General features: G+C 44.0%; 1 protein-coding gene across 8 annotated transcripts in view; it reads left to right on the forward strand.

Moving 5' to 3' along the window:
• The window catches only part of RMDN2 (regulator of microtubule dynamics 2), a 72035-nt gene extending 59520 nt beyond the window's left edge, over nucleotides 1-12515 (forward strand). For 5 of the 8 annotated variants that reach the window (XM_047745047.1, XM_047745055.1, XM_047745050.1 and 2 more), the window contains 3 exons: nucleotides 136-216; nucleotides 9620-9669; nucleotides 9779-9999. In XM_047745047.1, coding sequence (XP_047601003.1) covers nucleotides 136-216; nucleotides 9620-9669; nucleotides 9779-9884 — 237 coding nt within the window. In that variant the 3' untranslated portion in view covers nucleotides 9885-9999. Of the gene's footprint in view, nucleotides 1-135; nucleotides 217-3554; nucleotides 10000-10987 lie in introns of those variants that run through there. The other 3 variants (XM_047745051.1, XM_047745053.1, XM_047745052.1) reach the window with 3 other exon arrangements.
• The last annotated feature ends 575 nt before the right edge of the window (nucleotides 12516-13090 follow it).

Here is a 13090-nt window from a genome sequence, read left to right on the forward strand (position 1 = left end):
AGCCATAATCTAAAGTCAGATGCTTAATGGACTGAGCCACCCAAGCGCCCCAGGAAGACCACTCTTTTAAGATCACTTTGAGTCCATTACATAACACTGTGCTTGCCTTTCTTACGGACCGTTTTTCATTTCCAGTGTTACATCGATCTTGAACAAACAGACAACGCTGTGAAGTTTTGTAATTTGGCAGTGTTGCTTCCTTGTGTTACCCAAGAGGTAAGTCCCAACAGTGACAATGAGGGCTGTTATTTTATTGTCCTTTTCTGGCCTCAAATATGGCTTAGAAATGTGTGGATTTTTCTTCCATACTAACATGTAGTATGAAGTTTTAAAGTCTGATGTAGTAGACTCCCAGTATCTTTAAGGGACACACAAATCATGGGCTAGTAGTTAAAATATCCTAATGCCTGTTAAGTGTTAGACAGCAGAGAATAGGCTAAACCCACTGGGGGAAGGTAGGAGGACAGCCTCATTCTGGGGAGCTGATGGTGAAGCTGTGGCAGGCAGCAGACAAGTAGGCAGGCTGCCCACCTTGGAGCAAGAGGACTGTCCACGTGCCTGCCATCTTCAGTACTCAGCTCACAGCAGGGGATGGCTATCCTCTAGCAGGAAGAAGATTAAAAATAATGTATTACCATTTTCTCGGTCTTTGGACACCTACCATTAATGAAGAAGAAACTATCATATTGCTTCTTGCCCTTTTGTTTACTGATTTAGCATTCTGGATGTGCTCTGGTTTAAGAATTTCAGAGTTAACCGTCCCGTCTGTGTTCCTGTGAGCCATATATTGGTATTGTGGGAACGAAAGAAAATAAATGTTTTCCTTGTTCCTTCCATACCAGCAAACATCATTCTCTGAATCACAGCTAAAAGAAATGCCTCAAAGGACGCCCAGGTGGCTCAGTCGGTTAAGCATCCAACTCTTGATCTCAGCTCAGGTCTTGATCTCAGGGTCGTGAGTTCAAGCCCCATGTTGGGCTCTGCACTGGGTATGGAGCCTACATTTTTAAAAAGGGGTGGCGTGGGGAAATAAATGCCTCGGAATTAAGCAGCCCTCTCCTTCTCTGTTGGAGCCACACTGGCTCTGATGTTGTGATCTCTAATATAAACTTGCAAGGCATGCCCACAGCCCTCTATAGCCTAGAATATAGGTTAGATAGCCAAATAACCGTAGCTCAGGGTGAAAAGCCTGAAGAGCTAGGAGAAGTACAAATAATTGGTTATGGAAATAGTGAAGATGGAAATTATTTTCACCTAGAAGAGATCAAGGAGCATCAGAGGTGGGTTTTGATGACATGGAGGTGTGAGAGAAGCACGTCACAGGTCATGACCAAAGCCTCCGCGTGGAAAAGCAAAGATTTGTGTGCTTGGAGGGAAGGAGGTGTTCAGGACAGTCATGGGAAATACGAATGATGGGGAAGTAGAACAAGAACTTTCTGGAGCTTCAGGGTTCAGGGATGCCTATGTCTGTAGACGGGGCTGGCCAGCCCTCTCTGGGCCTTCCCAGCAATCACCTGCTCCAGGTCTCGGGTAGCTCCTAGGTTCGGGATTTCCTACAGGGTTGGCTGTCCTTCTCTCTCCGACCCCTCAGTGGATTCTTTTGGTCAACACTGAGCACACAGCACAGGCTCAGTAGCAACATTTCCCCACAGAAGACATTTTATGGAATTTTGGGGGCAGAAAACAGATTTTGTCCCTCTGGTTGCCTGCCCCATATCAGTGATGGGGACCCTACCAACTTGCCCATTTCTCCTGAATGATGTCACTTAGGTTATATGCAGTCATCTTAAACTGGGTGTCTATGCATTCTTATTAGAATTTGAGATTAGGATGCAGTATGATAATGAAGTATGATGCCTGGTGTGACATGCAACTACTTGTGCGCGTAGTTCAGCTCTCGCGCAAGGGCTAAGTATCAGTGACCCTCGAGGTTTGGTCCTTGGTTCCTAAGTCTCTCCTGTCCTCTCACATTTCCTCCTCCCTCCCCACAAATCTGTTGTCCATAACTTCCAAATGCCATCTCCCTGCCACAGTCCTCAAATTTGCATTTCTAGACCTCCCTTCTGAACTCTAGATCTCCTTTTCTGCTTCCCGTGTGACATCTCTACCTGCGTGTTTTGCAGACATCTCAAACTCAGCTCGTCATCAGGCCTTTGGATCTGCTCTTCTCCGTCTTCTCAGCTACTAAATGGCACATTCATTCATTAGTTGGGAATGCTGGGAGTCATCCTTGACACCTCAGCCCCCAACCCAGACACCCACCCAGTCCCCAAGTTCTCAGACACCCTCTTCTAAAACATGCCGTGAGCCACACAGCAGCCCTCTTGCTCTGCTGCCCCCACTCCAAGCAGGAAAGCACCCCAGTTCACTTGAACTGCGACGTGGGAGCCTCCCACTGCTGTGCAGCTTTCTTCCTCCCTCCAGGTCATTCTTGACTCCCCTTAGCAGCCAAGGGAGCAGATTAAACAAACGTCAGTCTGTCCCTTCCCTGCTTGAAAGTCCTAAAAGTCCTACCCTGAAGGCTCTGGTGTAGTTTCCCTGCTCTCCTCACCTCTGCACCATGCTCTCCCCTGCCTCACACCCCCAGGCCCTGTTGTCGCCTCTTCCCGAAACACTCCCACTCAAGCCCTCACTCCCTTCACCACCTTTATTCCTACTCACCCTTCCAGCCTCACCACGAATGTCCTTTCTTTAGGAAAGACTTCCTTGACGCTCCCAGGCAAGAAAGCACCTCGTGCTTTTCCTTCGTATCATTTACAGAGCTGTGGTTGCCTCGTAATGAGTGTGATTGTTCCAAGAGAGTCTCAGCCAGGTGTGTTTCGTTCACCCCCGTATTCCTAGTGCCAGGTGCCAAGCCTGGCATGTGACAAGCACTCAGGAGTCCAGGCAAGAAGAATAAGAAGACTAATAGCGTGCAAACAAAAGTACTAATGCTAGTAAGTGGGACTGATTATGAATGTAACTGAGAGAGTTGGGCACTGTGGAAATACTTGGGTAATAAGCAAAACAGCATTAGTAAATATTTCCCATGTTACTTTTTTATCTTTCCCAGTGATGTTTCTGTTTGCATTTTCTAGGAGGTTTGGTCTTTTTGTTTTTTTTTTTCAAGGAGTCAAATGTACTGTCAGGAATGTCTCCATTTCTTTTTCAATTAGCAAGTAGGCTGAGGAGAGTTATCTGTAGTACCCTGATCTCTGTAAGGTTTTCCTGACTGAAGTGCACCCCAGTAGTGATTCTGCTGATCAGTCTGTTCATTTGCAAAATGTCTAGCAGAGCCACAAATTACAGTGAAGGCCACCGACCCCTGGCACGCTCTCCTTCACGTGACCTTGCGTGACCTGGGCACTGCTTTCTCGGGGCGCTTGTAACCTCTTCCCAGCGAGGAGCTGTCTTCCATCCCCTCCAGGGGGCTGCCCCTCATCACACTGCACTCAGTATCCGGACTGTCAGCCCTTGGGCTCTAGGGCCCAGATTCATGCACGTGAGCTACCTTGTATTCCCAGAACTTGAAATTACAGTATTTTATTATTCATGTGGACTTTTCTTGACCCCAGGAAGGTAATCTCAGGTCCTGAGAAACATTCCGTTTTTAAAATAAAAGGGATTCCTGTGTCTGAGGCAATGTGACAATGCTTGATGAATGAAGTCATGACCGCACCAGCAGCCTGGGAGTTCTCTGCCTGGAAGAAGGGTCAAGTTACCGACCTGGGCTGTGCTGTGAGCACTCAGGGCACGAAGCAGGATGTGGTGTTGTGTGTCACGACGAGGGAAGCGCTGATCTGGGAAAGAAACAGAATGTTCTTAAATGGCTGTGCTATTTTGAAGTGAAATTAATTGCTCTTCTAAGACAAACGCTTAAAGGACAGTAAATAAAATATACGAGGAACAACTCCAGGAAGAAGAGGACGCTGGGAGTGCTCCAAGTAAACACTAGTGTGTCCCAGCTACCAAGTTCTTGGAAGTTACCTGTTGTTTAAAATCCTGGGCTGTATCTCCATACTGTTACACAGATTAAGAATCATCTCTCTTACTAGTCACCACTCTTAGCAATAAAATCCTAATCCTGCTTTAATTTTCTGTCTTAATTAAGACCTCATGTTTGATTTTTTAATTATTATTATTTGTTATCATGTTAGTCACCAGACAGTACATCATTAGTTTTTGATGCAGGGTTCCGAGAGTCATTATTTACGTATAACACCCAGTGCTCCATGCAACCCGTGCCCTCCTTAATACCCATCACTGGGCCAATTTTAATTAGGAGATTGGTTTCTTAGATAAGTTTATAAAATCGAATCAGTCTACAGATGTTCACCCTGCCTTCCTGTTCAGGGAACAAGACAGCTCCAAGGAAGGAGGGGGTCACTTACTGAAACCCTGCATTGCTGTCCAGGGTCTCATTTGTTAGAAATTCTGATTTGCCCTATTTCTTTCTGGTTTGGACTTATTTCTTATAGATTAACTCATCTGTGCCATCCAGGCCTAGAGAATTGATTCTTCCTGGTTCATTTTAAAAGAACTTAATAAGGCCACTAGCGGATGGACAGACTGTTCCAATTCTCTAAACAGACATTTTCATGAGCTGCAGATGGGAGGGTGCTACCCTGTTTACACCCCCCATTTCTACACTCTCAGCTCTTGTATTGATCGGCATTCTGAAATACTGTATTCATTAAGTCTTCTTGATATATAATGGCGTTGGTTGCCTTTTTAAAGTTGATCTTAAAAACACCTTCAAGAAGTTTCTTAAACCTCCCTTTAATAATTTTCTTAAAATAACTGATGACAGAACATCGGTTTGGAATCAGTCATTCTTAAACTGTGCCCAGTCTAGTCAAGTTGATGTTTGATGATCATTGCCAAATGACAGGAGCATAACAATATAAGTATAAGTATAAGTATAAGAATAAGAATAAGAATAAGTAAGAGAGAGACTTCCTTGTCCAAAGTTTTTGGTAGAGAGTATTGATATATTTTCCCATAAGTGCTTCTTCTTGTGGCACTTGTAATCTCTTCCTGGTGTGTGAGTTATTAGTGACATGTCTTCTGTCCCTTTCAGAGAGCTCTGAGCTTATCACACTGCACTTGACATTGGCAATGTCAGCCCTTGGGCTCTAGGGCCCAGACTCTTGCATGTCAACAACTTTATTTGCCCGGAATTTAAAACTACAGTGTTTTGTGGAGAGGAAGTGTGCTGTCTCAGCAGAAAGGTCTCATAGTTTGAATCTGGGGAGGCAAAGAATAACCTGAACTCAAAACCATAACCCGAGTCCTCAGAAGATGCCATGTGCACAGACATGGCCCATATATATCGAGTGCCTGAAACGTAATGAAGACCTCAGAATTCATCAGATCGCTGTGCAGTTGACCTGCTACGGAGGGAAGAACTTCAATACGGGAGAGTATCACACCCTGTGAGTGTAGCCAGCGCAGCGAAGACTTTAACTGGAGGTTATCACTGAAGGATCAGCACAGAATCCACATGTGGACAGATGAACTGAAGAGCGGATGTAGGCAGACTGTTAGCAGCCTCTCCTCTCCCCCTTAGGAGCAGGGATTTCACACTGGAGCAGAGCTCTTTGAATATAATGCGAATGGGGAAATAGCCACAGCTCCACTGACGGGTCTGTGGTGCTGGAGAGAATCCCTACCAATGTAACGAATGTGGCAAACTCTGCAGCCGCAGAGCTAACTTTTGTTTCTGTGAGAGAATTCACACCAGAGAACCCTTTGTAATCGGTGTGGAAATGCCGCCAGTAACAACTTATCCTTCAAACAGCGTGAGTGAGTTTGCACCACAGAGAAACTCTATGAATGTCATCTTCGTGGTAAAGTCCTTAGCCCATGCTCTGACCTCAGCCATCATGAGAACACACGCTGGAGAGAAACCCCCATACATGTAACAGATGTAGAAGCTTCAGCCTCAGCATTAACCTTTCCACAAGAGTCCCCACGGGGGAGACACCCTATAGCCTTCAGCCAGAGCTCAAGCCTTGGAAGACACAGAACACTGAAGACACAGAACACAGAAAACAAGAAGGAAAACAGCAAGTCTTTACCAGAAGGAGGAAGCCATTTGAGAAATACCAGATAATTCATGTTCGAGAAGCATTTCAGTGAAATAAACAGGAGAAACCCCTTCCTCACAGAGTAACATTCCAGGACACGTGAGGATTCTCACTGTATTAAACACCCTCAGTATCACAAATGAAGGGAAATCTTCAGCGATCACTCGTACCTTAGTCAGCCTTCAAATTCTTACACTGGGGAGTCCCTCAGGCTTCAAGTCCAAGTAGAAATGCCTTTATCTGCAGCTTCTATAAGAAAACTCAGACTGGAGAACAAACCTATCAAGAACGCTTTAGAACACAATTCAACATATAATTTAGACTTTCGGCAAATGTTATGGCACTGAAAATAATGCAGTGTAAAAATGTAGAACCTGAAACGCGTTCTTGGACATGTAGAAGGCAGAATCCGGTAACATGCAATAGGCTATAAGATAATCCCTCCTCAGCAGATTAATAAAAGTTGATGATAAAAAATCTGATACATTGGTATTTGTCTAAAAAAATCATGAAACGTGCTGAGTAATCAGGCCATTTTCCCTTTGTTACCTCACTGTGGAAAGCTGACCAGTTTCTATTCTTTATGCAGCTCTAAACATATTTACAAAGACGTTTGTTCAATCAGAAAACAACTTTTAATGTAACTGAAAAATGGGGAACACAAAATAATGTGTTCTAAGGATTATATTAGTGTCGAAATATGTATGTACATGACAAAGGTGAATGGAAACATGGACCATAAACACACACGATGTGGTTCACATGTCTTGGTTGGTACTGATGTGGGTGGCCCTACTTGATAAGACACTAAAAACAAATGGTTGGAATTGAGAAATATGCCGAAAAGCATTGAATCAAATGTACAATGTGGCTAAAATGTTGAGTACTAGAGGGAGGAAAGAGATGAGAACCCTGTGTACTTTTTTCTTAAAGGAGGGGGCACCCATTACAGGGTCTTAAGCAACAAATAACACAGTGAGATCCCGGGGAGGCCACAGCAGCTGCCATGTGGAGACTGACTTGGCTCAAAGGGGAGCAGAACTGGAAGAAGGGGTACCATTTAGGGAATTCCTACAATAAAGCAGGCATGAGCCAGTGACCTGGACTAAGGCAATGGCAGTGAGGAGTGAGAAGAGAGCACAGATTTAACGGATTTGTGGGTGGCAGTCTCTATAAGACTCAGACTCTGAATTTCCAGGAGATAAAGGACTCAAGAATGAGATCTCAGTTTCTGCCTTTAGAAACTGACCAGCATAGATGGATGTACCTTTAAGGATCTAGGGAACGTTGGAGAACCAGATTTGGTAGAGAAGGTGAGTTCGGTTATGGACCTTTTGAGTTTGTTTCTGTGAAGTTCTCCAATCCATAAGGTGATTGATATTTGTCATATAACGGATCTTTGAAGCCCCAGGATGGCAGAGATCACCCAGTTAGGTGAGAGTGAAAGCCAACGGGTCAAGGACCAACTCTGAGAAACACCAACATAAGAGATGGGGAGGAGGAAAAGGAAGCTGCAAGTGAGATGCAAAGAAGTGGCCACAGGGGCCTCAGAAACCAAAGGATGGTGGTAGTGGTCAGCTCTGTCAGACACTCTGGAGAAGTCACGACTGGAATGAGCTGAATTTAATGATGTCTGTTACTGGCGATCTTCACCCAGATTGTTTCCGTGGAACAATAGGAGCAGAGACAGTGCCGAGCGCCAGAGGTGAGGAAATGCAGTCAGTACATGTAGGCGCTCTTCCAATAATGTGATGGGGAAGAGAGGGGGATGGTCATGTGGCAGATAAGGTAGTGCTGGAGTTGAGAAATCATGTTTTTTTAGATGGGAACTAGGGGAGCATATTTAAATGATGAGAAAAGGGCCAGCGAAGAAGGCAGGGTTCGAGAAAGACTGGGGAGAGAGGAGATAATTGATGGAATAAGGTCCTGAGGAAGTCAGAGGGAGCACATCACGGTCCTCTTTTTTTTTTTTTTTTTTTTTGGTCATGGGCTCAGTAGAAAACTCGATGGGTTTGTAGACTTGTCGGTTGGTGGAGAGCCAGGGCAGGCACCACAGAGGGAGAACGGGTTTTGCTCTCTCGCTCAGAAAGTAGCTGGACGTAGAACCTAATGTGGGTAGAAAATAAGTCAAAGCACCAGGAAGCTGACAGAGAACAATAAGGAAATAATAAACTTGTAGCAGTTGAAAAATTGGTGTTATTGAGAATAATCGGATAAATGGCCCAGTAAGATAGGCAGTTGTGTTCAGAGAGCAGGCTGCGTGTGTCCGGGGTAGAGCAGTTCTAGGTCATGACGCAGCCGAGGGTATGCTCACAGGGGTGGTGCGTGAGGACATCAGAGATGAGGGGACCAGCTCCTGGGGCGCTGGGATCCACGGGCCATGGGGACAAGGATGTCTCCAACAGTGGTGGCAGACAGTGTGGAGAGTGACCCAGATCCCGAAGTCATATAAAAATAAATGTAAAGGGAGAGTGACCAGGAATTTAACAACTATAAGAGATGGTAGAGGGGAATCCTCTTCCCCCATTGGCTCCCACCCCTCCGCCAGTAATACCCCTCACCCTCTCCCCTTCCCCCCAGAATATATTCTCTCAGCAAATGCATTACGGGTGATGCAAAAGTGACTTCAAAACAAGTCCGCTAACAGGAGTGCTAGGGAGCTCTGTAGAAGCATCCGAGAAAAGGGGGGAAAGTGAGAGGTTGAGTCAAGGAGGAGAATTCACAGGAGAGCGGCATTAGGGGAGCACCAATGAGGATTGAGGGTGTAAAGGGCCTATATTTTGGATGATAACAGAGGAAAGCATGATTGGAGGTGGTGGTTTTAGCTGGCTTTTTGGGCCAAAAAGCCCTACCAGTGTCCTCTGTACATAAAAACATAAATAAATAGAATATTTGAATGGAAGCCCTGGGCAAGAGTGAAACGGGAGGGGTGTTGTGTGTGTATGAGCGTGTTAACCAACTGAGCCACCCAGGCGCCCCTATAAATGCTTGTTAAATGCAAAAATGTAGAGGAGTACCCTGCCATCTGAATTTATCACCTCTCTTTCTAACCTCCACACCCGTTTTGAAGAAATAACAACACATGTGCAGTACTAGAAAACATATTACATGGTTTTTCATCTTACATATAAACTACTTGTTAAAGTCAATAATGAGAGGTGTATTTGCTAGCCTGGATCTTGCAGTGGAACCTCAGATTTCTTCAAATCCTACTGCTAGGGCTGGGACTTCTTCCACATGGTACAGCTGAAAAAGAAAACAGTGTTAACCATTACCATGCTAGTGAGATCAAGTGTGTCCGCTTACACAGAAGGCTCTCTTTTCCCTGCATTCCCACCACTCCAGACCTCGTGGTGGGAATCCTGGAACTAGCTCTCCACATGACACATCTTCTCAGAGATCTGAATAGTGCCTGGATCTAAGACATCTGTAATTTCCTTATAATGGTCCTTCAGAAAGTACCGCCTCACTCCACCAAAGTTTGCTTTGAAACACCAGGGTAGCAGCATCACTGTGTGAAATTTCATTGTGTACTTGTATTTTCTTTATAGGATACAGATGCACAGAGAGAAGTGAAAAAAATAACCAGTTCCTTGAAGAGGTAAATAAAAGAACTTACTCTTCAACAAATCAGATGTTGTCTACTAAAATTTAAACTCATCCAAGTTGCGTTTTTTTTATTATCCTTTTTTTTTCTTTTTTGATGTAAGGGTATTGTGCTCAGATCTGAAGGTAAAACCACATTTCTGCAGAATGCATTCCAATAGTCACACTACAAAACTAATCATGTTATTTGGAAAAATCAAGTTCCCATAAATGTCAGTACAAAATTATCTTTAAACATGTATGATTCATATTTTTCCTACCAATAAACTATAGTCTTCAGAATATTACTTTAAATAAAATACTTACATCAATTCAACAAAGTGAACTCTAGTAAGTGTTTTATTGCTGCTTCAATGGAGACTTTACAAAACAAAATTTCATTAATGCGGATGATAAATGGGAAAAATGGGCAAAGGTCATGAACAAGTTGTTGATAGAAGAGGAAAAACAGGAGAGTAAATACATGGTAACTAGTAATCAGAAATGTGAATAAAATTACAGTAAGATACTGTTTTCTCATCAAATTGGCAAGGATTTTTTTTCTTTCAAGAGATGCTCAGTGCTGGTCATGATACCGGGAGTTGGAACATTCTCAACCACAGCTGGAGGAAGGGTATTTTGACACAAGCATTTGGTAAAATGTATCCTGAGCCTTAAAAATGTATTAACTCCTGCGTTTTGTAATGTCATTTCAGGGGACTAGTGCTAAAGAGAGAAAGTACAATTATTTGTGCACAAATGTTTATAACAGCATTCTTTACTACAGCAGAACACTATGTCCAACAATAAAAAAGCAGTTAACCGTATTAGAATCTAACCATGTGAGAATATAACTACAACAGGTTATTACTTTGACATTGAAAAAATTACAAGAACTGTGAAATGCACAAAGCATTAAGGACAACTTACAAGGCAGTGTACGTATTTGTATATGTATACGTAGTGTATACCTGTCATCTCATATACACATATACATGGCATCTCGGCTGTATGAAAATGTGTGCAGAAGAGCATCAGTTGAAAAGACACGAATCTGGTAGCAGTTCCTATTTCTGTGGAGTTGTGGGGGTTTTTTTCCTATATTTCCCAATTTTTAATAAACTACAAGGTTTTTTTTTTTTTTTCATTGAACTTAGCGATCTATAAAGATTCCTCACTACACCTGAACCAGCCTCATTCTGGAAATCAGGTCAGAAGTTGAATTTCCTGCTTGCTATCCCAAAGACACGCATACATTTGTACACTCAAAACTTCGAGCCCTGACCTAGCAATGCCATTTAATCAAACTGAGCCAGATCCTCCCTCTTTTACAGTGACCCATCGAGATACCCAGATCCGTTCGACTGATTCTTGCCCACACTCTGACACCCGGTCTCATGTTGACACCGCTGGCTGGAAGGGACAGGAGTCACAGCAGGTCCCTGCACAGAGCCCTGGTGTCCATAGGCTAGGACACCTCTGGCTCTCTCTAAACAGCTCCAGGAATGTGCCAGTTGAGACGGTGATTGTCACTAGCAGCAAATGACAGAATCAACCACGTTGTGGGAGCAGCTCATCCCAGCAGAGAGCAGTGCAGAGACTTCTGCTAGGAATTATGAGAGACATCTAAGCGATCTCCGTGTGTTTTAACAAAATTCCTGTTGGGTCCCTGGAGTCAATATGCCTTTGGGGACAGATTGATGTCCCTTGGTTAAGTGATCCTGTTTCTGGATAAGGACCCCAATGGGAGTGTAACACTCCTAAAAGTTACTTGAACCTTTAAAGCATTCAGAATTGTTGACACACTTAACAGTTTCTTCAGTAGGATGTTAGCAGAGGAAACCTCCTCCTCGTCATGTTATACTGGATCCCCTTCATGCCGTCTGGGTCACGACGGAACAGTCTCCACATTCAGTCTGCCCCCGTTAAAAGCGGAGTCTTTTTCTCAGCTCGCAGCACTGTTTTACTTCTGCAGTGAACTTCACACGAAGGGAGTCATGTGAACTGGCTGTAGCTTTCTTTCTATGGTTACTTCAGTCACCACTCGTGCTGCTGACCTGGGAGAAGACAGAATCGCTCCAGAGCCCTTCCAGGATGATTTCTCCCGGGGGGTCCCTAAGGCCAAGCTAGTGACGCGTCGGCCACCACAAGCAAAATACGCAGACTCCTAAACTCCATGCAATTTGCAAGGTTATCTTTCTTACTGAATAATGAATGACCTTCGCTGGAACGTGAAAAACTCCATTGTGCCTAACGGTTGTCAAAAAGCTTCTCATTTGATAATATTTGTATGATTTTGAATTATAAAAAGCAGTGTTAACAGCTGCATGTGACCATGGAGACAGTCTTCTAGACCAACCTTCTCATTTTCCTTTCTCATTTAGATCAGAGTCTAAGCTCTGATGCATAAATCACATGGAAGGGGTCAGGATGCTGGGGACTGGCCAAGACAGGACTGGGTTCCAGCTCTCGGAATCTCATGCTTTCTGCCCTCTTCTCTGATCCCAGGACTTTTTACATTTAACTGATTGGAGCCCAGCCTGTCGGTGGTAGCTTAGGGGCTCTGGGAATGGAAACACTGCAGGGTATTAACCCCTGGTTCTGCCTATTTCGAGTGCTTCACCTACCACAGTGGCCCGATGAGAAGGAACATTTGGTATTACCCTATTTACAGACGGGGCAGCTAAAGCAGGAGGCATTAAATACATAAACGGGATGTATGTGCATTAAATACAGCACGGGATGAGATTTGAACCTGGGCAGTCTGCTCCGGTCTGCGCTGTAGTCAGAACCACTGTGCAATCCTGCCAGCAAATGGGGTCAAGGGGATGTGGGGGTAAAAGAAGGTAGAAGGAGAGAAGGGGAAAAGACAGGAAAGGAAGAAAGGGTTTAGTAAGAAAGGAATGGTAGAGAGAGATGGTAAGGAAAGAAGGAAAAGAAGAGAGCAAAGGTGAAAAAATCTTTCTTTGTAGTTTTTGGATATTGATACCCATTTTCTGGTTTGTTTCCAACAACCTGTTTTCACATTCGCCCCCTTCTCCTTTCCCAAGATAAGGAAGGAGGGAAAAGGAGGTGGTGAAACCTGCTTTCAGTGACTCGTTCACCTCGATCTGTGTGCTGGGACAGCCTCAGGGGAGACTTTACGACCTATTGTCGGGCAGTTAACAACAATATTTCAATTCCCAGTTAAAGACAAGTCACATTTTAGAACCAGATATTGTTCATATCTTGCTGTTCCATGACTTCTATAGCTCCCAAACCAGGATTTTGCTCTGGGTGCCCGAAGTCATATCCTAAGTTTTTTAAAAATAACTTTATTGGGGTGTAATTGGCATTCCAAAATGCACATATTTCAGGTGGATAAATTGATATGTTTTTATCTATCTATCTCTATATACATCCCTGAAACCATCACCACAAGATAACAGACATTTCCA

Source organism: Lutra lutra, chromosome 9 (genome assembly GCF_902655055.1).
Source record: "Lutra lutra chromosome 9, mLutLut1.2, whole genome shotgun sequence".
Taxonomy (NCBI): Eukaryota; Metazoa; Chordata; class Mammalia; order Carnivora; family Mustelidae; genus Lutra; species Lutra lutra.